The 26,827-nt window shown below is 45.5% G+C and overlaps 1 protein-coding gene across 5 annotated transcripts in view; it reads right to left on the reverse strand.

The window, feature by feature from the left end:
• LOC147905201 (asparagine--tRNA ligase, cytoplasmic 1-like) overlaps positions 1-26,827 on the reverse strand; it is a 98,671-nt gene that overhangs the window by 31,120 nt on the left and 40,724 nt on the right. For 2 of the 5 annotated variants that reach the window (XM_087391028.1, XM_087391022.1), the window contains exons 3-5: positions 26,503-26,739; positions 25,799-26,386; positions 3,531-3,716 (exon numbers count right to left, since the gene is read on the reverse strand). In XM_087391028.1, the coding sequence (XP_087247154.1) occupies positions 3,531-3,716; positions 25,799-26,386; positions 26,503-26,739 (1,011 nt within the window). The remainder of the gene's footprint in view (positions 1-3,530; positions 3,717-25,798; positions 26,387-26,502; positions 26,740-26,827) is intronic. The other 3 variants (XM_087391036.1, XM_087391032.1, XM_087391041.1) reach the window with 3 other exon arrangements.

The raw sequence follows: 26,827 nt of genomic DNA on the forward strand, positions 1-26,827 counted from the left end.
TGTGATTGTGAGTTATGGCGTTTCTTCGAGTTACCGTTTGGACATATGAAGGTTCTTATTGATTAGACCAGGATGAGTCTTGTTGGATACTTTCTTTGAATCATGTCCAAAGGCGGGGTCATTCTGATTCTCACTCTTTTAGCCCGAGGTCATGGATAGTCAAGATTCAAGAGTTGTTAGGGATGCTACCTACTAGGTTTTCTTCTTTGACCTATTGGTTGGGGTATTGTAACACAAGGGGGTGATATAATCACATTAAGAAAAGGATTGAGAACAGATTTGCCACCCTGACTTAATCTGGGATCATCTGAGTAGAAGAGGGATTGGCTACCTGATTTACTCATATTGTCCATCGAGTTTTTTATTTGCAGTATACTTTGGTGGTATGGGACACTAAGGTATGTTACATTTAAGATTCTCTGATGTGGTGGTATAATCCAGCGTGAAATAATACCCAAGGACCTCTAGGGTGAAGTACAAGTAGGTTGAACACTGGTTTTAGGCTCCATTGGAGCTTTACCTTCCTCTTCATGAGATGGTCTAGTAGACATACTATGAACCATTTTTCTGAGCTCAGATTGCCCTACATTTGCTTGCAATTGTTGAGCTAAAATCTGTTGCAAGGAATCCTCCAATAATGCAATTCTACCAGACAGTGTATGGCCTCCTGGGCGCGACACCTGTGGGGTCGTCCGGACTCCACCCTAGAAGCTTCATCTTCAACTTCCATTTAAGTCGATTGGGGGTTTTTTTTTTTTTTTTCCCACAAACTATATTAACTTACATGCAAATTGTCACAATTTCCTTATGCTCGTGAATGCTTGCAATCCAGACAACTACAACTTCGCAATTGAAACAAACACGCTTTTCCTATACTAGGGAAATATCTGCAATCTTTAGCAACGGGAGATAACCAACCCCACAATAAAATTTTAAAACTCAAACAACTCCAAGGCATGAAGAAATAGAAAGCTCCCTAGTCCAAACTTAAGTGTTCATGCCCTTGATTGCCTCTATTCGACACCATGCCACCTCGATATATTCAAATCCACTCAAAAGCACCTTCAAACTGGTTTTCCGTCCAGTTCCGTCAATATACGGACGGAAAAAATGGGATTCTGTCAATGATCAACGGAAATTTCTTAATCAAGGAAGACCATCGACAAGGCTAAAGTAGCAAATCAATATCTGCAGATGGACGTGGTTTACAACAGGAACAGATCTCCAGATTAGAACGACTCAGAATCTGGTCCCAACATGAAATCACCCGTCACCTCCACGATCAGTGCCGATCGTATGCCTAGCTTTGGGCGTGGGGGCTTCTGCGAAGAAACTCATAGACATCACAAATCCCCCGCTTGTCTCTACTCGTCGTCCATGCTCTACGGCTGCAGACCACGAAGCCAGCGCATCAGATAACTCTGACGACGTAGTCCACGTAAGTGAAAGGCCTGTAATAAACCTCGACTTGCTCCCATAGTAGTAGCTCGCGAAGGTCAGACAATAAAAGCTGAGCAACAGCCTCGCTATCAAAATTTAACGTAGCCTGCTTCCACACAACGTTCGTCCACCTTCATCCCTCCTTTCCGATAACCAGCACTCTGATACCAAATGTAACGTCAAGGAACATACAACAGATTCCTAGTATAGTAAAATCAATGTCAATCACGGGTGCAGACACACAGATTATCCTCCTAGCCAACCTCTACGTAACATGAACAACAGAGTTTTTTCAATAATAACCACTACAGAGCCCACAAATCCCTAGATGGATCAAGCCTGCCACATGTCGTCATTCTAGGGTACCTCTTAAATGCACCATATACCCCTCTCTTGGGATACCCATTTATTCACTTGCCCCTAGACACATTGCACATTTAATGCATTTAAGACCCACAGCCTTAGACCCATCTAGTCAGTGCCTCGTCACCCTCATCAAGGACCTTGACATTAATCCTTTTGACCATTTACATGAAGCCCAAATAAATATAATACAAACATTGATCCATTAAAGGAAAACGTCCACTGACCCTTCCGAGGTCATGTTACCTCAACTTGAGCGTAACATATTACAATACCCATGCATCATCTCAAATAGCAAAATAGAATCATCCTAAAAGTCGATGAATGGTACCTATCAAGCAGCATTCCTTGTGTTAAGGACTTCTCCACGGCTCAAAAAATCCATGATGTGGGGATAGAAGACTACATACAGCGAGATCTCAGCCTCCTCACACAGATCCCTAGTCAAATGTGAGGCCTCAAAAGGAAAGCACTACAATGAAAAGATCATGTTGAGAGATGTGTCAAACCTGAATCCAAAGAAAGCTAGCATGTGTGTCACACCTCTCGATGAGATCATCCCCATGAGAGACAGTCTATATTAAATTGTCACTCCTCCCCTTTCACGAACTTACTTGGTCTCTCTAGTCTCATCACGATATATCGACTTCCCATGTGTAGCCACAAAATAGGGACAAAAGGCGCTCTGCACTTTAATGGATGTCTGGGTAAAAACAATGTCTCGTCTTGGGAATGACAATATCTCCAAAAAGTTCCCTAGGTATAACCATAAGGTAACATTACAGTTCCAAACAGTGCAATTCGGGGTCTCAGCCATCTGAGTCTCATAGGCCATGTCCCCACTGGATGTCTCTTCGGGCCTTGTCAAGACACGCCCCTCTCAGATTACTGCCCACTACATTCCACTGCTATAGAAGCGCGCATCTCTGCTCTACCTACAAAGAGATCCTCATCCATGCTCTCGCACGGGGAGATGGTACATCTCCATGAGAATCTGCTCCAAAAGGTGCTTGTGGCTGGTAGGTGTAGAGGAAGGGAGCAGAAGGCTCGGTGTGAGAGGAAGACAATCTGGACATGGGTAGGGAGGTCACGAAAGTAGGTTTGGTAAGGGGTATAGGGGATAGAGGCAGAGAGGCAGAAGGGCAGGGCAGAAAGCTGGGGGGGAAGAGGAGATATCTGAGGGGGGGCTGAGGTAAGCCCGGTGGTAGGCAAGAAAGGAGGCTGGCTGAGGGGAAGAGGGGACAGGAAGGTAGAAATCTGTGGGGAATAAAGAGGCACTATATAGAAGGGCTCGGACTGGAGGGGCATACTGAGGCTGAGGCTGAGGGCAGAACATAGAATAGAACTGAAAATGTCCTCGCAAGAAGCAGTAGCCTAAGCATTAGATGATTACAAGGAAGGGGAACAACTCCTGGTAGACCAACAATTAGACCACAATGTGACCAAGGTACAAGAAATGTCATAACTCTCCAAACTTCCTCTTTAATTTGTAAGAGTTGCTTAATTGTGTTACATTTGTAAGGCTGAAGCCTTCTGTTCAGACTCCTTTGAAAGTTTGCAATGCTTTAAAAAGGAGTCGTTAACGCAGTTGTAATTTACAATGAAACACAACCAATAAAGAGCTCAAATTAAGACTCATATGTTGGATCGTTTCCTCCCATTCCCATCAGAGCTCCACATTGGCATTGAAGTGCAAAAAATTATGGAATCATGGGAAACATGCACACCTTCTCAAGGATTTCAATCGCCTCAGTATACGAAATGCGTGCAAAGGGTGATGTTGCTACAAGGCGAAGACGAGCAAGAGCTGTTTTATCAAACCTTTCTGTCATGAACTCCATGTCATCTAGACAATGTTCAAGCAACCATTTGCACAAGAACTTCACATAGTCCTCTGCACAATTCATATCATCCTGCATTTCCACGGAATCACACTATTAGGAAATAGGTGGGAGATGAAAGAAAAGGGGGATGCAGGGAAAACTTTTTATTTTTGGGCACTCAGAACGAGGGGTGGTAAAGTGGAGAGTATTCATTGTGCATATGTAGAAATTGCAAACAGCCAATTGCAGAATGAAAGCCTAACTCGGCCACTTCCTTTTATATCTCATCCATATGCTCTGCTTACTACAATCAAGTATTCTGCATGCCTTCAAAAATGGGCATAAATGTGAGTTTCTTGTGGGACAATGTCATCAATACATTTAGTGTCACATGACATGACTTCCTTACTCAAAACTAGCTCATAAGGTAGTTAGCTTCATAGCTTTCACTTATTCTGATACCTTAAATATGTCTTACATACCACCTGGCATGCCAAAGGGGAACCCCTACTGTTTTCAGGAGATTAGCCATATATTCTGCATGACTGCATTCTATATAGGTGATACACAGCCTTAATCCAAATGAGAGCACGGATAAAGCATGGACCATATTCCAAAAGTTTTACTGAACAGAAATTCTCAAATCCAATACGTGTCACTTCCTTGCATCAACCCCCCAAACAACCCACAAAGCAAAGGTACCTTCAGCCTGTCCTTTGCAAATTATAACCCTGCTAAACCATGTCCCCTGCCCCCCAGCTCCCCTGCTTACCAGCACGCACATGAGCATGAAGGTGTGTACCTTCCCCACTATAACTGTCTCTATGATATCCCAAATCAGCCAATCCCTAACCTATCACATATGCCACACCCCACATCCTGCACCCTCTTCACTGGGGGGGGGGGGGGGGGGTTAAAGGGTGTCGTAATGAAACTTCATAATGGCCAAGCGAAGGATCATGAGGGACTATGCACTGAGTTCATTGCATATGGGATTAACCTCCTAGCCCCGATCTTAGCAAAGCTATTTAATGAAGCAATTTGCTTGGGGTTCCCACGCACCTGGACCATTAACACTATCTCACCCATTCACAAGGCAGGGATCCCATGAGCTCGGAGAACTACAGGACCATTATGATTGGACATGTCCTGTCGAGGATCTATGCATCAGTACTTAATTCTAAGGTCAGCAGATTTGCGGAGTGTCGAGGACTCAGAGCAACGGGACAGGTCGGTTTCAGGCAGGATCATGGGACCATGGACCACATTTCGCACTCAAATCTATCATTGAGGAGGCGAGGGCACGGAAGCAGAGGGTTTATTGTTGCTTTGTGGATTTCCGCAAGGCATTTGATACCGTTCCGAGAGTCCACCTCATACAACGCCTACAGGATTTGGGTTACGACCGGGAGATCATATGGGCTGTCATGGCACTTTATGAGCGAGTTTCAGGCAAAGTCCGGACAGGATCTCGATGGACAAACGAGATCATGAGCACTGTCGCGGTCAAACAAGGGTGTTCAAAGCTAGGTTGTCTCATGCTCATGTGGTTGTCCTAAACCCGCCCGGTGAATAAAATCATTGGTTTATAATAGTTTATCACCTACCTTAATTGGCCTCTACATTGACGAGCTCGAGACAGTGATGCAGACACAGGAAGGGGTCGGTTGCTCTCTCGCGGGCAAGCTGATCCAAATATTGCTTTACGCAGATGACGTGGCTCTCTTGTCTTCCTCAGCAGAGAAGCTCCAGAGACACCTTGACGCACTACGGTCCTTCTGTGAGTCTCATGATTTGAAGGTCAACTTGGGTAAAACCAAGGTTATGATCTTCAACACATCTCGAGCCGTCATGCGCGAGGAGCAGTTCGCATTTGATGGGTCCCCTGTTGAGATACTTTCATCACACACTTATCTTGGGGTCGTCTTTTCCAGACCCATCTTCACTATGAGACCTGCGATGCATGCACGTCTGAGCAGAGGATATGCTTCATTGGCTAGACTAGAGAGGGAGTGCTTCCGCTCTCACTTTCAGGATCCACGGACCAAAGGGTTGCTTTTTGACTCCTTGGTCCGCCCAACAGGGATGTATGGCAGTCCATGCCGGGGGCCGGATACAAAGTGGGCCAGGGTGGGGTTGTATGTTAAGCTTGCTATGAGATATTATGGTCCCTTTCAGATTTTGAAAAAGATAAATGATGTAGCTTACGGGCTGAAGCTACCACGTCATTGGAAGATTCACAATGCATTCCATGTGAGTCTTTTGAAACCGTTTCACGGAGATGTACCAAAAGATATGCCTCGTGAAGAAGAGCCTGAAGTTTAAGAATTGGATGAAATCTTGATTCCAGAACAGATTCTGCCACACAAGGAACGAAAGGTAAGAGGTAGAGTTATCCGCCACTATCTGGTTAAATTCAGAAATTATCCAGCAATAAATGCGAAGTGGATGCAGGATGGTGAACTGGCAGATTCCCCTCAGTTGTTGCAGCTCTACCAGGAGGCATTTCAGCTTGAGCCGACTTCGGTTCGGGCTCATTCAAGCTCAGCAAAGCATACCTCTGGAGCATTGCCTGATGCTCAAGAGGGGAATAGCACCTTCTCCACTCCCTCGGTTCGAACCGCTCCTAATATCTAGAGATCGCTTGGTGACACTGCATGTCTCCCCCAAGGTACCGCTTGCTAACACTATATCTGCCATGAAATTTCTGGATCAATGTACTAGTCACTATAGTATGGCTCGTTATCTCGAGCCATATGTTGTATATATTTTTCTGGTTCAAGTACATATCTGAACAGGTACCTGTAATATTGGCAAAGCCTGCCACTCAGTACTTGATTTTTCTAATTTTTGTACTTGCTGTTGTGGAACCAGCAAAAGAGGACGTTTGCTATGTTTCAAGACGGCGGTCTGTCACGGGGACCTGAATTTCTAAGCTTTAGGATTTTACGATGACTTTCCTAGCCTCAAACTGATTAAAATTGTTCTTCAGTGCAATTAATTCCATCAAAACCTTACTCCGTTTGCTGTCCCGACTCCCCGTCTGATGCGCTGCGTGAACTCCTCCTAGAGGGCTGGGCTGATGCCAAAGGCTGAGGCTGGTCAGAGGGCCATTGTGGGTGAGTGTCAGGCTGTTCAAAGGGGGCTGGAGAGGAGCTGTAGGAGGCTGAAGGAGTGGTGGAACTTGTAGGGGCGATGGGCAAAGGAGCAAGTACAGGAGTCGAAAGGTGTGAACTGTCACGTCAACTAGATTATTATAAAATGAAAGGTACATAGTACTTGAAGGTAGACTCTAGGACTAAGTGTCCTAGGTGTCACAAAGGACTAAATGTCCTATGTGGCATAAAAGGCACTAAAACACTAAGTGCCTATAACTATGCCTACAAGGTGACCCATAGGGCATCACTAGAACAGGGAGAAGATGGCCTACAAAACCCCCTCCATGGTATGGGCTGAAGTATTCTGGAAACGTCTCAGAATACCTGGTATTTTCTGGTCATGGTGGCACAGGTTCATCCAAAAGGATATAGCCACCTATGAATGTACAAGGCATGTCAGATCATGTAACAAAGGGAACCAAGTGTAAAGCCTGTCTGAAAACTTCGAACTTTGGACGAGGAAGTGCCTTTGTAAACATATCTGCTATGTTGTCCTCTGTGGGAAGGTAGGACAACTCTATGTCTCCTGCTAACAACCGCTCTCGAACATAATGATAGTGAACTTCAATGTGCTTGGTACACGCATGAAACACTGGATTACGCACAATGGCCAAGGCAAATACCAAGGTCTGTAAGTAACTGACACACTCTACTATAGCAGTGAAGGCTACCCTATACTCAGCCTCACAGCTAGATGTGGCAACTATTGGTTACTTCTTGCTGAGCCAAGAGATACATGAACTGCCAAGCAAAAAACAATTGCCGGTATGTGACACTCTGGTGTCGGTACAACCTGCCCAATCATCACTATCCGTGTAAGCATGCATGGTAAGTGAACCCTGATCACCATAGAAGAGGGATAAATCCTGAGTGCCTCTCAGATATCTAAAGACTCTCTTCACTGCCTGCTAATGCTGTGAACTGGGCATGTGCATGAACCTGCTGAGCTGAGATACTGCATACTGTAAGTCAGGTCTGGTGTGACATAAGTAAATGAGACATCCAACAGCCTGCTGGTAAAGGGTGATATCACATGGTGGGCTCCCATCAGGAGCTGAAAATTTGAAGCCAGGGTCCACTGGAGTAGAGATTGGCTTGCAATACTCGAACTGAAAACGATCAAGGAGCTATCCAATATACTTGGACCGTGACATCATGATACCCCCCTCAACATGAGCAAACTGAATGCCCAAATAATGGTATAGTTGTCCCATGTCTGACATTTCAAAAGCCTGCTGCAAATCAGCCTTGAAAGCTGCAATATGCTGAGTATCTGGGCCTGTGATTAGCATATCATCCACATATAAAATCAGCACTAAAAAATCAGATCCACTCCCACGGACATAAAGAGTGGGCTCTGTGAGGCTATTCTGAAAACCAGGGGATAGTAAGTGTGCATGAATTTTGGCATACCATGCCCTGGGTGCCTGCTTCAAACCATAAAGGGCTTTTCTAAGCTAGCATACCTTGTTTTCAGAATTAACAATCTCAAAGCCAGGAGGTTGTGTCACATAAACTTCTTCTTGCAGATCCCCATGAAGAAAAGCAGTCTTGATGTCAAGCTGGTGCACTTACCAATGGTGATGCGCTGCAATGGCAATGACACATCTAATAGTGGTAATCCTGGATGTAGGGGCAAAGGTCTCCTCAAAGTCAATGCCTTGTTGTTGGGCATACCCTTTTGCAACAAGACGGGCTTTGTGTCGATCTATACTGCCATCAGATTTCCTTTTTAATTTGTAGACCCACCAGGTACCAATGGCATGCTTGCCGGGAGGGAGATCTACTAATTCCCATGTGTCATTTTTGGCAATGGATTGTAACTCAGCTCTCATTGCATCCATCCACTCTTTGCTATCAAAAGCATCTTTATGGCACAAAGGCTCTTCATTGCAAGTTGCAGCAAGGAGTGCAAACTCAAGAAAGTGACCATGCATCTGTCTATTCCCTGATCTTGTCTGGGCAGCAAAAGGTTGATCTTGTTTGCTGTCCCTCAATGTATCAAGAAGCCATCTGGGAGCTTGCCTTTGCTATTTATTGACAGCTCTTTCTTCAATCACTGCATCATGAATAGTGGGATCATTTTATGGTAGAAGAGAAACCTGCAAATCAGCATGGGGTACTGGCTGATCATTGCTTGTTGGAGGGCTTGCAGGAGGCTCATGTTGCTGGTCAAAGTCCCCCTCTGAGGAAGGCAGAGGTAACCAAGAGTCAAAGGCATCAAACATGTCAACTTCTGGCTTAGCTTTGCAGTCCACAAGAGGAGAAGCTGAATATTCAGCAAAGATTACATCTCTACTGACAATAATATTCCCGATATTTGGTTGGTATAACCTATACCCTCTGCTCTCCTGGCTGTAACCAATAAATATACATTTGATTGCCTTGTCATCAAGCTTATGTCTCAGCTGAGATGGTACATGAACATATGCAAGAGACCCAAAAACTCTCATGTGTGAAAATGAAGGCTTCGTGCCTTTCCATGCTTCATAAGGTGTAACAGTCTTCAATGCCCTTGTAGGTGATCTATTCAGCACATAGTTGGCACACATCACTGCATCAAGCCAAAATTTATTGGGCAAGGACTTGGCCTTAAGCATGCATCTGGCCATCTCCATAGTGGACCTGTTCTTCCTTTCAGGAACAGGATTATGCTGAGGAGTGTGAGTAGTGCATGAGTGAACAATGCCCCATGAAGACAAAAATGCATCTAACTCCTTTGACATATACTCTCCCCCCCTATCTGTGTTGAGATTGACAAGCTTGCATCCTGATTCATTCTCAGCCATATTCAACCACCTCTGAAAGCATGAGAACACTTCATATTTGGCTTTTAAAGCATATACCCAGCAATATCTTGTGAAGTCATCAATGAGTGTCATGAAATATTTGTACCCCCCAATGGCATTTGTCCTCATTGGGCCACAGACATCACTGTGCACTAGCTGCAATTTCCTTTGTGAGAGTTTTGGACAATTCTTTTGAAAAGGAAACCGATGCATCTTACCCAAAAGACAACCCTCACACACATGTTTGGAAACTGTGTGAATTTGAGGTACATAATTTGCCATGTCCTGTGAATGTAACTTGGCAAGAGCTCTATAATTGAGATGACCCATTCTCTCATGCCAAAGATGAGTTTCAGCAAGCTGTGAATCTGAAATAGCAAATGCTTCAATAGAGAGTGTAGCTGAGTGATCATCAAGGTGATAAAGCCCCTTTTTCAAAATGCCAGTGAGAACTATGGCATTGTCATCACAAAGATCATATACTAGGCATCTGTATCCATCAAAAATCACTCTAAAACCTGAAGTGGCAATTGCTGAAATTGAAATCAAGTTGACTTCTATTCCAGGCACGAAGAGAACATTAGTCAGAGTGACAGGATGGCTTGAAATGGATCTGAGCTGCACATCTCCAATTCCTTTTACAGCATAGGAGGCATTATTAGCACATGTGACAGTTCCCCCACGAGGTGCATTAGCTAAGGAATGAAACAACTGTCTGCAAGATGTGACGTGCTTGGAAGCACCACTATCAAAATACCAAGACTGAGCATCATAAGCAGTAAAGAATGCATCAACTTGGGAGGGATCAAAGGAGCAATGGACAGCCCATGCCCAATCATCCTGGAGAGCATGTGCATGTGAGGCATCTGCTGGCTCGTGGGATTCAATTGCATGTGAGGCATTAACTGTCAATCCTGCTTTCTTTTTCTCCGAAGCAATGCGCTTCCTACATTCTGAAATTTCATGCCCAGGCTTGCGATAATAGTTGCATCTTTTCTTCTTTCGCTTATCTGCTGTATTTTTAGATGCACTGGAGGAATTGCCACTATTAGGCCCATATTTAGGCTTGCCCATAGGCTTGGAAGCCTTGCCTCTTCCTGTCTGCTGTGAAGCAAATGCATGATCAGGAATAATAGCTTGTCTCTATTAGCTCAACTTTGCTCTTCCTGCAAAAGCAAAGTGACTAGCTGATCAAAAGAGTAATGGTCTAGATTACCCATGGCCACTAATCAAAGGGTTGTAGCAAACCCTTGATATGTATCTAGCAGTCCATTCAATGTGGTATTGACAAGCTGAGAATTTGGCACCACCTCATCAATATTGGCGAGTTGTTCCATGAGGGTCCTTGACCTTTGTCAAGTATGCATCCATAGAGTCACCTTCATTCATACTGACTTCTTGCAATTGCCTTCTTAAATATGCAACACGTGCCTCATTGCGAATCTGATAAAGAGAGGCCAATTTATCCCAAGCATCCTTTTGCTGTCCTGCAAGACCGGATGTGTGGAATAATGATTCTCTTACATGATAAAGCAATAAAGGAATGTGCATTTGCATCTCTTGCATCCCATCTTGATTGTTCCTCAGTTGGAGGAGCAGCAGCAAGGGTGCTACAAGATAAGGCATTGTTGGAGCAGAGACAAGACTCAGGAGAAGAGCAAGTGCAAGAGCAAAATGATTGGAATCAAAAATGGATGTGACTAAATTCACGTCATATACAAGGATAGGGTTGTGCTTGCTAAGCACACCCTGCAGGTCACATGGAAGTGTGCCTGCCAAGCTCGGGGGAAAAAACCTCCACTAGTTGGAGTAAAAAGTGCCCCGGGGCTACACCTAACGTGTCACCCTACGCTCCCAATACATAGGTGCTAACAAACCCCCCTGGAGTGGAGTGGTGACAATGTACAAGGCAAATGTAATATCAATCACCAAAAGGAAGTAAGTTCAGAAGCTTGCGAGAGCCTTCGAACTTTTCACGAGACAATGCTTTGGTGAATATATCTGCCACATTGTCATGTGTAGGCACATAGATCATGCTGATCTCTGAGGCAGACAATCTCTCTCTAACATAATGATAATGGACCTCAATATGCTTTGTGCGAGCATGGAAGACGGGATTCTTCGCAACCGCCAAAGCACTCTGGCTGTCTGTAAAAATAGAGGTAGCAGACTCCTGTCTCATACCCAAATCAGCAAATAATCGCTTGAGCCAAACACACTCAATGGTGGTTATGAAAGCTGCCCTGTACTCAACTTCACAAGTGGAAGTGGCCACGGAGGGTTGCTTCTTACTTAACCAAGAGATGCATGACTGACCAAAGTAGAAGCAAAAACCTGAAGTGGACACTCTTGTGTCAAAGCATAAACCAATCGGAGTCGCAGAAAGCATGCAGTTGTGGATCAGCCCCCTTTGGAAAGAATAAACCAAGGTGCATAGTACCGTGCAAATATCTTGCCGTGTATTGCATAAATAAATCAAACAGCCCACAGCCTGCTCGTACAATGTCTGATCAAAGGCATCCCCAGAATCTTCAATGCTGAATTTCATCCTAGGCTCCACAGGAGTTGCAACTGGCTTGCAATCTTGGAAAGAGAACCGCTGAAGCAACTTCTGGATGTACTTAGTTTGTATCAGAACAATACCATCATCCCGCTGTATAAACTGAATGCCCAAATAAAAATGCAAAGGGCCCAAATCACTCATCTCAAATAAAGAATGTAATTCAGCCTTAAAGGCTGCAATATTTTGCTCATTGGGACCTGTGAGCAGCATGTCATCAACATATAAAACAATGACCAAAAAAACATCCTGAGTCCTCTTAACATAGAGGGTACTCTCAGTTGGACTGTTGCTGAATCCCTGGGCAACCAAATATGTGTGTATCTTCTCATACCAAGCTCTAGGTGCCTGCTTAAGGCCATACAGAGCTTTGTGAAGCCTGCACACCAAGTGTTCCTGTTCATCCTGCACAAATCCACGAGGCTCTGTAACATAAACCTCCTCATGCAAGTCTCCATGTAGGAACGCTGTTTTGATGTCCAACTGATGTACTTGCCATCCATGATGGGCTGCCATGGCAATCATGCATCTGATAGTGGTCATGCGAGAGGTAGGGGCAAAGGTTTCATCAAAATCAATACCCTTTTGCTGAGCATACCCTTTCGCAACGAGTCTTGCTTTGAAGCGGTCTACTGAACCATCAGCCTTCCGCTTAATCTTGTAAACCCACTTAGTACCAATGGCCTTTTTGCCTGGAGGCAATTCAGCCAAGTGCCATGTTTCATTTTGCATGATAGAATCATATTCTGAATGCATGGCTGCCATCCAATTACTGTCCTCTGCAGCATCCTCAAATGTCAGAGGTTCTTCATCACTGCATGTGCTCTAAAAGGCATAATCAGTAAACAACCCAGATGCATGATGAGATTTTGCACGAGTCCTCGCAGGTAAAGGAGTATGTAACCTGCTGTCCCGTAATGTTTCAATCAGCCACCTGGGCACCCGTTTGGATGACTGAATGGCTGTCCTTTCCTCATCAACTGCTTGGTCAATATTTGCCTCATCCATAGGCATATGTGGTTCAGCCACAATAGGCTGATTAGGTGCTGTACCGGCCTGCGTAACAGCATGGGGAATCAAACTGGAATGTTCTGAAAATGAGGGACCTTCAGTTGTTATGGGGAGCATTTGTTCAAACACATCCCTGGAGTAGACATCAGGCTGTGTTTTTGACAGGACAGCAATGGCTGAGTGGAATACTCAGCAAAAATGACATCTCTGCTTGTAATAACCCTCTTGCTGGAGGGATGATACAACCGATACCCTTTGCTTTCAACACTGTACCCCACGAAAATGCATTTGAGAGCCTTATCATCAAGTTTAGTACGATGTTGCTGTGGCACATGTGCATAGGCCAAGCAACCAAATACTCTGAGATGAGCAACAGAAGGCTTTCTACCATGCCATGCCTCATACGGGGTGAGATTATGCAAGGCCTTTGTGGGACATCTGTTAAGCACATAATTTGCACACATGAGAGCTTCCATCCAGAACCTGTTGGGCAAACCTTTGCCTTTGAGCATACATCTACCCATCTCCATTTCCGACCTGTTTTTCCTTTCAGCCAGCCCATTTTGCTCTGGGGTGTATGGAGTGGTACACTGATGGATGATGCCTCTCTCTGCAAGATATGCATGAAATTCCTTGGACATGTATTCCCCCCCTCGATCAGTGCGAAGTGTCCCCACTTTTTCTGAGGCATAATTCTCAGCCTGAGTAATAAAATGTCTGAATTTTGTAAACACCTCTGACTTCTCCTTCAATGGGTAGAGCCACGTGAAACGAGAGAAATCACCAATGAAAGTGACAAAATACAGATATCCCCCAATAGATGGAGTCCTCATAGGACCACAAACATCACTATGTATAAGCTGTAATCTCCGGACAGCTCTGACAGTCCCATCTTTGGGAATCGGTGTGTGATGCATCTTCCCCAAGATACATCCCTCGCATACATGGCGAGTTGGAGTACGTATGTGTGGCATCTCGGACACCATTTCATGGCTGTGTAAACGCAGCAAACTTCTGAAATTGAGATGGCCAAATCGAGCATGCCATAATTCAGCATTTGCCAGCTGTGCTGGGGTGGTGGTGAATAAAGCATCATGCAAAGCACTCTCATAGTGATCAAGTCTATAAAGACCATGGCATAAAGTTCCAGAAGCCACAATTGTATCACCATCACTAATGTCATGTACTGTGCATCTGTCATCCAAAAACTTTACCATTAAGCCACCACGGGCAATGGCTGAAACTAAAAGCAAATTCTTTTTGATGCCGGGCACCCATAGCACATCAAAGAGTGTAAATGCACCACCATTTGCTGCGGTAAGTACAATCTTTCCCACTCCTTGCACAGGATGGGAGGAGTTGTTGGCACATGTCACCGTGCCTCCATGAGAACTAGCTGCATAAGATGTAAACAAATCCACTATAAAAGCCCATTCCTCATCATGGGAGGATGTATAAGTGTAATTTGCAGCCTCTTTGTTATCCGACTTGGGGACATTATCCGTCACTGCCATGCTGGCCTCTTTGCTCTTTTCCTTCTCAAGCCTCTTGCGACATTCATTAATGTAATGTCCTGGCTTCCTGCAATAGTTGCACTTCCCCTTTTTCTTGGGTTTATCACCCTCTTTTTCATACTTGCCAGATGGCTGGCCTGCATCTTTCTTGGGCTTGCTGCCCCCCTGAAACGCAGCCTTACCTTTGCCTTTCTGGCTGGCAATAAAAGCCTGATCAGCCACACGCATCACGGTCCTGTTATGTCTGGACTGCTCCTCTTGCAAGAGTACAGAAACAAGCTCATCGAAGGTAATTGAATTGGGATTACCCTTCATCATAAGCCGCATAGTAGTGGACACATTCTGATACGTGTCGGGGATGGCCTGCAACACTGTAGAAACCAACGAGGCATCCGAAATAATCTCATCCACAGATGCTGATTGCTCCCGTAAATCCTTTACCTTCGTGAGATAATCATCCATGGAATCACCATCAAGCATAGGAAGAGTCTCCAATTTCCTCTTCAAGTATGCCACACGGGCTTCATTCCTGACTTGATACAACTTTGCCAAATTTTCCCAAGCTGCCCTTGCTGTTTTGCATGACCGGATGTGAGGAATAATGCTTCTTTTAACAGATAATGCAATCAAGGCATGTGCATTGGCATCCCGGCCATCCCATTGACTCTGCTCTGGAGTAGGTGCATGTGATATCTCTGTAATCCGAGATGACTCACCCTCTGAACTGGGTGAAGGAGCAGGTGCATGTGGACGCAACTGAGTGCCATCCACAATGCCCCAAAAGCCTTTGGCCACAAGCACATGTCGCATCATGTACGACCAGAGAGGATAGTTGGTGCCATCCAACTTATCTTCTGCAGAGAGCAATCCAAAAACATCCCTTTCTGCCATTACTTAAGCAGTGAATGCACAACCAGCTCTCCCCGAGTTAAGGTAGCCTCAAGGCTATTCCTGCATGTAACACTGCCTGAAATGTGCCAAAAATTTCTGACCCAGTTTCTGTGTGTACCTGAAATAAACAATACCCTGAGGCACACGGGCCAAAAAAAAACACCAGCACGTACCAAAAACAGAGAAATGAAAGGTAAACTTAACGCTCAGAAGCAGGGGTCTGAGCTAGTCGGAGGGCAGCTATGAGGCGACGACCTCCACGATAAGCTTTCCCACAGCACGTGCTGTGCGCACAGCAGTTCTTCCAGTAGCGCAGGTCACCTTCACGTGCAAGGCAGGCTGTGGAGGTTCACGTGCAGGGCGATAACGCAGGTCAGCAACGGCTTGCATGAGCAGGCATCGGCTACCACAGGCAGTGTTTAGTCCACGGGCTAAAGTGGGGGCTTGCACAAGGTTAAGGTCCACGGCCTCCAAAAGGTTCACGTCCACGGGGCTGGGCTTCTCTGCATCTCATGGATAGCTCCTCGTAGCAGGCGGCAGCTTCCTCAATCAACAGGGGACACTTCCCTGACAAGGCGACGGCCTGTTGAGGCACAGGGGTAGGCAGCCCGTCCTGTGCAAAGGCGTAGGCAGTTGTGGAGGGGGTAGATGCAGCAGCAACGTACAGGTTACGTGCAGGTGGCTCTCAGGCGTCGGCTCAAGGGTCAGGTGATGGCGCACCACGATGGCCTCCACGAGCAGTTAATAGGCAGCAGGTCTGCCACGGGCCTGAGCGACGGCTCAAGGCAGCAAGACGACGTCGCCAACGGAGCAGGTGTCGGCTTAGCGTAGGAAGCAGATACGGCTCAGCGTAGCACAACCAGGGTAATGAGGGCTCAGGCGACGGTGCAAGGCAGCAGAGCGCTCGTGCAGGCAGCTCTCCACAAGAGGTTGGAGCAGCTACAGTAACAGCTTCGAAGAGCTTGGCGACTGTCCCCACAGGTAGGGCGACCTCCAAAAACGAGATGGGCGACGGAGTAGTGCTCAAGCAATATCCTCCACGAGCAGGACGACTTTGTAAGGCAGCAATAGGCTGATGGGAGATGGCGACAGCACGTGTCACAGGTTGAGCTCTGATACCACTTGTTGGAGCAGAGACACGACTCAGGAGAAGAGCAAGTGCAAGAGCAAAATGATTGGAATCAAAAATGGATGTGACTAAAGTCACATCATATACAAGGATAGGGTTGTGCTTGCTAAGCACACCCTACAGGTCACATGGAAGTGTGCCTGCCAAGCTCGGGGGAAAAAACCTCCACTAGTTGGAGTAAAAAGTGCCCCGGGGCTACACCTAACGTGTCACCCTACACTCCCAATACATAGGTGCTAACAGGCATCAGGAGGAGTACCCTCTACAGAGGAACCAGCAGTAGGGGCAGCCACTGTAGCATTGGCTGGCCTTAGATCAATCCCAGAAACGATATTCCAAAAATGCCTTGCAACAAGAATATGTTTCATGAGATAAGACCACATAGGATAGTTGGTGCCATCCAACTTATCATCTTCATGAAGAATGCCAAATAGATCATGATTGTTGCTAGCCATTGCAAATGGGATACCCTGAAAAGAAGAGACCTGTAAACACAAAAGCCTCAAGGCTATCACTGCAAAGAGCTGGCTGTCCAAAAATGACAGCAAATGTCTACAAGTAAATCTTCTACAAATTTCCAGCCCAAATCAAAGGGCAAATGCAAATTTGACCCAAATGTGACTGTGTCAGGCAATGTTCACTGCAAAAAACAGCAAATCTGGCAAAAGCCCCAAATCTAATGAGGGCAAATAGGCCAAAAAGAGGGCAAATACAGAAAAGCCCCAATTTTTGCTGAGATTTTTGCAAATGTGACCCAATGTATTGTAATCTGACCCAATGTCTTGCGAATGTGACTCAATGTCCTGCAATCTGACCCAATGTACTGCAATCTAAACAAGAAATTGCAGACCAAATCCCAAAACTCCAATGTTCTTGCAAGAAATTGCAACCAAAGGAGGTGAAAAGAACTGAAAGCCCCAAAATTGCCAATGTCCTACAAAAGCCCCAACACTGCAAATATATGTAAATGACTGCAGTGAGACCTAGAAAAGGTGTAGCAAGCAAGAACCAAGTACCTGCTTCACAGCCAATGCCAAAACAAGTACGGAACCTGAAGACAGTTTCACACGTGCAAAACTGTACGGAACACCTGGAGCAGGTACAAGCTGTATGGTCAGCACTGCAGCTATACCTGTACAGAATATCACTATACCGAATACCACTGAAGGAGCGGGTATCTTGTACGGAACAGCTGCTGTGTAAGTACAGATGTACAACGTAGGTACGATGCAGGTATCGTTGTATGACGCAGGTACAGCGTAGCAACGATTGTACGAAGCATGTACTTTGCAGACACTTGTACGAAACAAGTACAACGTACGGCACAAGTACAACGCAAGTACGTACGGATAAAACGAGCAATTGGTAGAAGACGTACGGGATCTGACGCGGGATCCGTACATATCTGTACGAACGTCCGTACATTCGTGTGGACTATACGGAAGGGAGCGCAGGGAGCAATTAAGGTCTGGGGACAGGAAGCAGGTCTTGGCTCTAATACCACTGTAGGGGCGATGGGCAAAGGAGCAAGTAGAGGAGTCGAAAGGTGTGAACCGTCACGTCAACTAGATTATTATAAAATGAAAGGTACATAGTACTTGAAGGTAGACCCTAGGACTAAGTGTCCTAGGTGTCACATAGGACTAAATGTCCTATGTGGCATAAAAGGCACTAAAACACTAAGTGCCTATAACTATGCCTACAAGGCACATACCATGGCCCATAGGGCATCACTAGAACAGGGAGAAGATGGCCTACAGAACTCGATGAGAAATGGGGGCCTGGAGGACCCCTATTTATAGGGCTGGAAGGGCTGAGCCAACCAGCCCAAGATGGCCGACTTTTCAATCGGTTTTTCTGGTTGAATGGCTGGTCCCTTGGCTCCATAAAAGGCAGCCCTAGGCCCCATAAATGGATTATGGCAACCTAAGGAGGGGTGCAGGGTAGCCTACAAAGGCAACCCTTCCCTTGCCATTCCTTCACTTGTTCCAACCCTGAGGGGGCCCAGAAGGGCTCCTATCCTAGGCTGGACCTAAATCTAACACTAAACCTAAGATGGAAACACTACCCTACTATTCTCCAATGGGTACCAATGAACAAGGACTGATCTGATCTAAGGCTGAGAGACTGTCCTTGAACAAGTGCTCACAAAGGGGTCACAACATATGACAAAATCTCCTATTAGGAAACTATTACACACTTGTCGATGTAGCTTGCACCCAAATGCAAGGGTGCATGTGGCATTCCCTCCCTAACTTCGCAATAGGTTCATTGCTTCCAAGTAGTCCGCAATTATCTTGGGAAACTCTTGGAGAAAGTCTTCGTCTAATCATACTGCTTCATGGGTACCTCGATTATGGACTTTGGTGTAAAAATCGTGGATCCTGCGTCCTGACCCATGCTGGAATTTATGAAGGACCTGTTTTGGCTGCAAAACTTTAGCTTCATCAAGAACTTCAGGTTGTTGCTCATTGGAAATCTCTAAAACAGGAGGTCCCAAATATGGCTTCAACCAAGCCACATGTAACACATTGTGCATAGTCCAACTGTCTGGAAGGCGTAACTTCATTGAGACATCGTTGATCTTTTGAATGATAGGGAATGGTCCGAAGCTCCTGAAAGACATCTTAGGGCATCGCTTGCCCACATGCTTCAATCTTTGCTTAGTAATGTGTAAATACACCCACTGACCCTCTTTATACTAGACATCTCGTCTCGATTTGTTAGCCTAGCGCGTGTACGATGCTTGAGCTTTGGCGATGCGGCTTTTCACAGACTCCATAATCTCTGCCGTTGATTCGGTGGTTTTATTGGCTTCAAGAGATGGAGACACCATCCGGGTGAGGAGTGATGTAAATAGTCATCCAAATGCCGCTTCATAAGGTGTACGACCAATACATGAAGAATAAGTACCGTTCAAAATGGCCTGCACAAGTGGAAGAAACTGCTCCCACTTTCCCTGAGCATCATGACAATATGATTTCAAAATATCAAGCACCATACCATTGTAATTTTCCGTCTCGCCGTTCGATTGCGGATGGAAAGCGGTGGGCATCTGCAGCTTAGTACCAACATTATCAAACAAGGCTCGCCAAAAGTTAGACGTAAACTTGGAGTCCCTGCCGGATGTGATGGTCTTTGGCAACCCTCCAATAGGATACCGATACTTGATAAACAAACGAGCTACATCTTCCACGCTGGCCCTTTGTTTGCAGAGAATAAGCATACAGAATAAGCATACAATATTTACTAAAGCGACAAACAATAGTAAGACATTGAGTGTTACGTGTACCTGCGGATGCTAGATGTGGCCCCACGAAATCCATATCTATGTCCTGAAAAGGACCGTCGGGGATTGGCAATGCTTTCTTGTGGGAAGCCTTGACCTTTTGGCATATCTGACAATTTTGAACATAGTCGTATACGTCCTTCTGCATCGTTGGCCAATAGAAATAGCGCTCTAACTTCTCTAAAGTCTCGTTGATACCAGTGTGACCATCGGTAAGGACGTCATGGGCATCATGAAGAAGCAACTGCCGTTTGTCTTTGAGTACACACAATCTTTTCTTCTAGAAAAGCCAACTGTCCTCTAAAGAGTAATGGCTTGGAGCAAGTGTCGTGGCTAGCTGGAACTGCGTGCCAAACTCTGTTGACTCCGCATATTGTGCCTTCATGCTATCAAGGTCCTTTCCTTTGATTTCGAGCACAGTGGCCTGCTGCATGGTCTAGATGGAACCTTTCCAACTAAGAGCGTCGACAACAGGGTTGTTTTTGTCAGGTACGTACTCGATCATTCTCCCAAACTGCTGGAATATCTAGCTCCACCGTTATTGCCGATCGCTCCATTGTGAACTAGGCATTATCTGAAGCCACTTAAGGGCTTGTTGATCTGTCTTAACCATGAAAGTCCGTCCGTGTAGGAAAGGCTTCCAATGTTTTAATGCCCGGATGACACCGAGGAGCTCTCTATCATAAACCGAATAGTTCTTTTCGGCATCATTAAGCTTTTTGCTGTAATATGCCACGGCCCTATCTTCTTGCTATAAAATTGCCCCGATGACAACATTGCTAGCTTTTGCGATTACCAGAAATGGATCATCCCAAGAGGTGATCTTCATAATTGGTGTTGTCATGGCCAATCATTGTAAGTCATGGAAGGCCTGCAAAGCTTTGCTTGTGACTTGAGCTTTTTGTATGTGTGTCTTTACCCCCTTAGTAAATCTATAAGAGGAGTTGTGTGTGTCGAGAAACCATCCATGTGCGAGCTGTATGCTTGACACAAACCCACAAAGGATCGGATCTCATGAGTTGTCATGGGGACAGCCCGACTTGTTATAGCTTTAATCTTCTCTGCATCCAATCGAATCCCTTGAGCACTAATGATGTAGCCCAACTATTGAATTTTCAACAAGCCGATTGCGTTGAGGTATAGCTAGTTATCACGCAATAACTGTAGGACACATCGCACATCCTTAATTTGTTGCTCGGCTATAGCGGAAAAGATAAGGATATCATCGAGAAAGATGAACAGGCACTTCCCAATATACTGTGCAAATACCCACGACATCATCTTGTTGAATGTTGGTGGTGCATTCTTCAGACCAAAGGCCATGACGACGAACTCATGATGAGCTCACTCTGTTCGGAAGGCTATCTTTGGGATGTCAGCTTCAAAAATCTGGACGTGGTAGCCACTCTTGAGGTCAATTTTTGAAAAAAAATTACACCATTGATTCTTTCCAAGATGTACTCGATTCAGGCATAGGAAACTTGTTGCTTACTGTAAGCTTGTCGAGTGCTCTATAGTCGACACATAGTCGTGCGGACTTATCCTTCTTTGCCACAAATAGAATGGGTGTAACGAAAGGTGAAGAAGAAGGTCTAATAAAGCCTGCGCGCAGTAATTGAGACAACTGTTACTCTAACCACCCCTCCATAGACTTGAAAAGTCAATACGGAAACTTACTTGGAGGTGTCGAGTCCGGAAGTAGATCGGTCTTCCGATGAGTTGGGAGGAAATTGGGGTGGCAGATCATCCCGGAGCATGATGTCTTGGAACTCTTGGAGTAGATCCACCATTGCTTGCCCCACCGGAGGAGCGGCTTGAACTACAGTGATTTGGCACTGGACGTTGACAAGTGCACACATGGCACACTTGCGGGCAGCGCAACCTGCTTGAATATGAAAGATTAACAAAATCCCCGGTATGCTCTTCCGGCCAGTTGGGAGGAAGCTGGGGTGGTAGATCATCCCGGAGCATGATGTCTTGGAACTCTTGGAGTAGATCCACCATTGCTTGCCCCATTGGAGGAGCGGCTTCAACTGCAGTGATCTAACACTGGACGTTGACAAGTGCACACTTGACACACTTGTGGGCGGCGCGACCTACTTGAATATGAGAGATTAACGGAATCCGTGGTATGCTCCGATCACTGCGTATCATGGCAGGTTCAAGTAAACCTTTCACAATAATGAAGGTGTCCTGCCGCCAATCAGGCGTCGGTACATGCTCCCCAAACCACTGAATCCCAAGGATCATGTCGCACCCCATCAAAGGAGTCATAATAAAATCCCGCGTAAACATGGCCTCTGAACTGAAAAAGTGAAATGGATGGCCTTATGCGTGATGTGTGTGCGCAAGCCAGGGGTGAACCCATCCACTGCAAGCTCGTGAGGCACCAAGGTGCACCCCACTGTCTTGGCAAGCTAAGGGGAGATGGCATCTTTTGAACTCCCCATATCAAACAGGACAATAAACTGATGCCCATTAGCTGTGTCGTACGCTCGAATGAGTGCCTTCTTTTGATCTGAGAAGTCACCCTCCTTACCTTGAAAGACCACCGTGGGAACCGCGTTCAAAGCAGGGAAGACAGCATTCGTAGCTGAGGATGGAAGCGGGCTGGAAGAGCCAATACATTAGCGATGGACGAAGTAGGCGCTTTCCCAGCCTTCTCGGCAAGCCACTTCGGACAATCCTTCTTGCCATACCCAACGATGTGATGGCAATGAAAGCAACGATGTTCTTGTAGGTACCACTTATGCTCGTCGGGCTTTAGATAGCCTCCCATAATACCCGCTCTAGCCTTCTCATCTAGAGTCATCTTTGGCTTAGACTCCTTTTGACTAGAAGCCTGGCCATCTTTCTTTTGGAACAAGTTTCTTCTTCTGATCCTTGCCCACTGAGTTGTTTGAATGTTGCAGGGCTTTGGAATCTTTCTGGACCTGCTTGGGCTTTCCCCCGTTCACCATCATCTCCTGATTCTGTGCGAGAGTCAACACCCACTCGTAATATGGCGGGTCGAAGTTTCGAATGGTATAACCGATGGTGGTGTCCGATCCTTGAATGAATTGCTTCATCTTGGTGCTCTCCGACACGCCTAACTGTTGCGCCACCGTGATTACCTTATTATTGTATGTCAACATAGGCAAACCATTCTGCGAGAGACGAGAAAACTCATCCTCCAAGTTAAGCATATATTGGTGTGGGAGAAAACGGGCTTTGAGGTCGGTCACAAACGTTGCCCAAATGAAAATCCTCTTAAACGTTGTTGGGTCAGTATGCTTACTAGCCCAATGTTGCCACCAAGTAACCGCCTCACCCGTAAGATGAGGGGCTACGAGGTGGACTTTGTCTTGCTCATCTTCAATCCGCGCTAGCAAAAAATGAGCTACGAATTGATGAATAAATTGCAAAATGGTTGAATGGTCACATTTACCATCATACTTAACAAAATTTGGAGTGGACCAAGTGAGTGATGCTACCTTTGTCGATGATGAAGCTGTGGCGGTGACTGTTGCTGCGCTCAAACTTGCCTGCATAGTGACTAACATCTATTTGTGTTGGAGAAGCATCACCTCTTGGTCTAGCTTTTGTTACCTCTCTGCCTGGGCAAGCTTTGCGTGTCGCAGTGCCTCCTCATTTTTGCATTCCTCACGCATCAACAAGAGCAGTTTTTTAAAATATGTGGTTCCTCTTTCTTCTAGCCGCTTTTCTACTTCTATTTTCTCTAGACGTTCTTTTATCTGGTCCAGCTGTCTTCTGTTGTCTTCTAGCCGGGATGAGTGTTCTTCGAGTTACTGTAGGAGGATCCGATTTTTCTCTAGAAGGTTCACCATCACTTCTTGAGCACTTGGCGGAAGCGGATCTTGTTGGTAGTCTTTCTCCTCTTCATAGTCTTCAATGATGACTCCTTTTCTTGACTCTTCAATGGCGCTTGATTGTGTGTCCTTTCCGGATCTCAACACAACCATACACTCGCGGTAGTCAAGCTAGATACGGACCGAAGCTCTGATGCCAATGTAACATGCTACGCTAATCTGATCGTGTAATTCACAACAAGACCTTCTTTAAACCTTTAGTGAGGAATTAGCGTTTAACACCAGAGAGAGAGAGAGAGAGAGAGAGAGAGAGAGAGAGAGAGAGAGAGAGAGAGGAGATGAGGGTAGAGAGAGAACGGAGTAGACAACTGATTGGGTCCCTGTACCCACTCAGGACCCCCTCCCCCAATCAGGGGAGAATTTGCTTTATACTTGGAGAACTAAGAAATACAAAGAGCACTCTTCGAGAGACCACAGAAACGTGCTTCTGAAAAGCTCACTGTGCATACGTATAGCAAACCCAAAGAACTGAGAGGCAACGCCGACCAATACCGAGACCTTGATGATGTCCACACTGACGATGTAGGACACTTCTGTAAGGCAAGGGAGAGGCTTGTGCTGTCCACCGGAATGCAAGGTTACTGCATGAGTGAGAGAGTGAAAGCTAGGGCAGAGAGGGGCAATCTAGCTCCAGAATTTAGGGTTTGGAATTATTTTGGTTGTTATGAATATTTCCTAGATGGCTAGAGCTTAAGTATTTGTTGGTTGTTATCTACACGGAACACCTCCTCTTCTGAGTGGGATTTTTCCAGGTGAGAAACTGCTTCCTCTCTTTTCCTATTTTTCTTTTCGTGATTGCATTGGCTTGCAACTAGCGTCTTAAGCGCTAGCTGCAGTGATGGGCGTAGGAACCCTCTCTTCTCTTATTTCCTCTTCTTCCCCTCTTTCCTTCTTTTCCTCCCTCTTTCCCCCCTCTTTCCGTCCCTCTTCCTCCCCTCTCTTTTCCTCTCTTTCCCCTCTCTTTTTCTTCTCTTTTCTCCTCTCTTTTCCTTCCACTCTTTCATTCTCTCATCCTATCTTTCATCCTCTTTTCTCTCTTTTCATAAGCATATGCATTTGTGTATGCTTATGCATGAGCATATGCTCATGCATAAGCATAATCATATGCTTTCTCTCTTTTCACTGCCCTTTGGTGTTCCCAAAGGCAGAAAGAAAGAAAGAAGTAAGTTTATTAACATCTACTGGAGGCTAAAGAAACCTATGAGACAAGAAACCGGAATCAACATGGGAGTGGGGAACATAGAGGTGTCTCACACACCTCCAAAAAGACAAAAAAAGAACTACTTGTAATCCTAGGAAGTACAAGAAGGGCTCCATGTGCCAAGAGTAGTTAATATCATGTCCTAACATGTATCATGACCCAAGTGTCATTCATCAGTAGTCTAAGCTCTATGTGGGCCTAATCGGCATCCCATCAAAAGTCCTCATATCCCCGGAACATAGTCTGAGATATGTTTTTGGCATTCTCTACTACTGTCTGTAGGCCGTACTCAAGGGCAGCATGAGGCTGCCTATCACCGAGATGCTACAATGATGGGACAAATACTCGCATGTGTCTAGACTCCTACTCACCACCTTCCTTGCCTTTTTAGGGTCACATTATTTAGTTTAATAAGTCACTACATGTCCAGTATATTTAGGGTCTTTTTCTTTATTTTAGTTCATTGTATTTCAAAGTACTAGGGAACTACTGGCCCTCATGTTATCACTTTATAAGTACACCTGAGTTCATAAATTTTCTCTGCAGTCTGTCCCAGTCCAGCCTCCAGCCGTGACAGTTGCCTCACCAGCCAAATCTAGAGACTTCCCCAGTCATTTCAGCTTGTGTAGAATGCATTACTCCAAAACATTGCTCTATTTGATACAATCGATCAGAAGATATTTTTAACGCTTAGCAATATTGTATGCCACTAGTAAAATACCAATGCTATAAGGTATTTGAATCACCTCAAATCATATTACCTCAAGATCAGCAAAAGCAATCTCTGGCTCAATCATCCAGAACTCTGCTAGGTGACGAGTAGTATGAGAGTTTTCGGCTCTAAAAGTAGGGCCAAATGTATACACACTACTGAGAGCGCAGGCATACGTCTCCACCTGAAGCTGCCCAGAAACTGTTAAAAAAGCTTGTCTTGCAAAAAAATCAGCAGAATAATCAATTGCTCCATCCTTTTGTGGTATGCCCGGCTTCGCCTTCACTCGCTCTTCCAGATGTGCAAGCAGATCCTTTGCTTGTTTGAGCTCTTTGACGCTGGCTTCAATTGCTTCCTTGCTGCCATGCTTCTTCAATGCCTTCACAGCCTCACCTTTCAAAGCGACAGCGTTCTTTGCTTCCACCAATTCAGCATCTGAGGGGGGTGGATTACCTTTAGCCTCTTTTTCCCTCCTCTCCGACTCACTCAAAAGAGTAGTAACCTGGAACATTTCGCCAGCACCTTCACAATCACTGGTCGTGATGATAGGTGTGTGAACATATAAAAATCCATTTTGATGGAAGAAAGTATGTGTAGCAAAGGCCAGCGCATTGCGAATGCGGGCAACAGCTGCAATCTGCATACATATATCCATTAAAGAAATTTAGGAGATGATTTGGTGATGCCAAATAGACAAGAACTGCCCCACTGACCTGCATCTTCACTGTCAACCAACAAAGTGGGTTTACTTACTGTGCTTGTACGAGAGCGCAGATGCAAGTAGTTCCTCAGATATTCCAAAGAAAGCCTAGTCTTAGCGATTGGATACGTTGAAGGGTCGTTTAGTCCAATTTCCAATATCTTCTCAACTTTAAATTCCACCTTTTGCTTTGTTCCTTCAGGTGTCTTCTTCAGCTCTCCTTTGGCCAGAATACATGTTCCGGTAGGTGTAAGCTGATGAAGAGGTGCGACCGATGCATCAACAAGAACCTGTATATGAGACGTATGAAGATATGTTATGATCATCTCTCTCTCTCTCTCTCTCTCTCTCTCTCTCTCGCTGGATGGCACAAAGAGG

The sequence above is a fragment of the Dipteris shenzhenensis genome, chromosome 2 (genome assembly GCF_047967505.1).
Source record: "Dipteris shenzhenensis isolate YYH24624 ecotype China chromosome 2, Dip_SZ_1.0, whole genome shotgun sequence".
NCBI classification, from domain to species: domain Eukaryota; kingdom Viridiplantae; phylum Streptophyta; class Polypodiopsida; order Gleicheniales; family Dipteridaceae; genus Dipteris; species Dipteris shenzhenensis.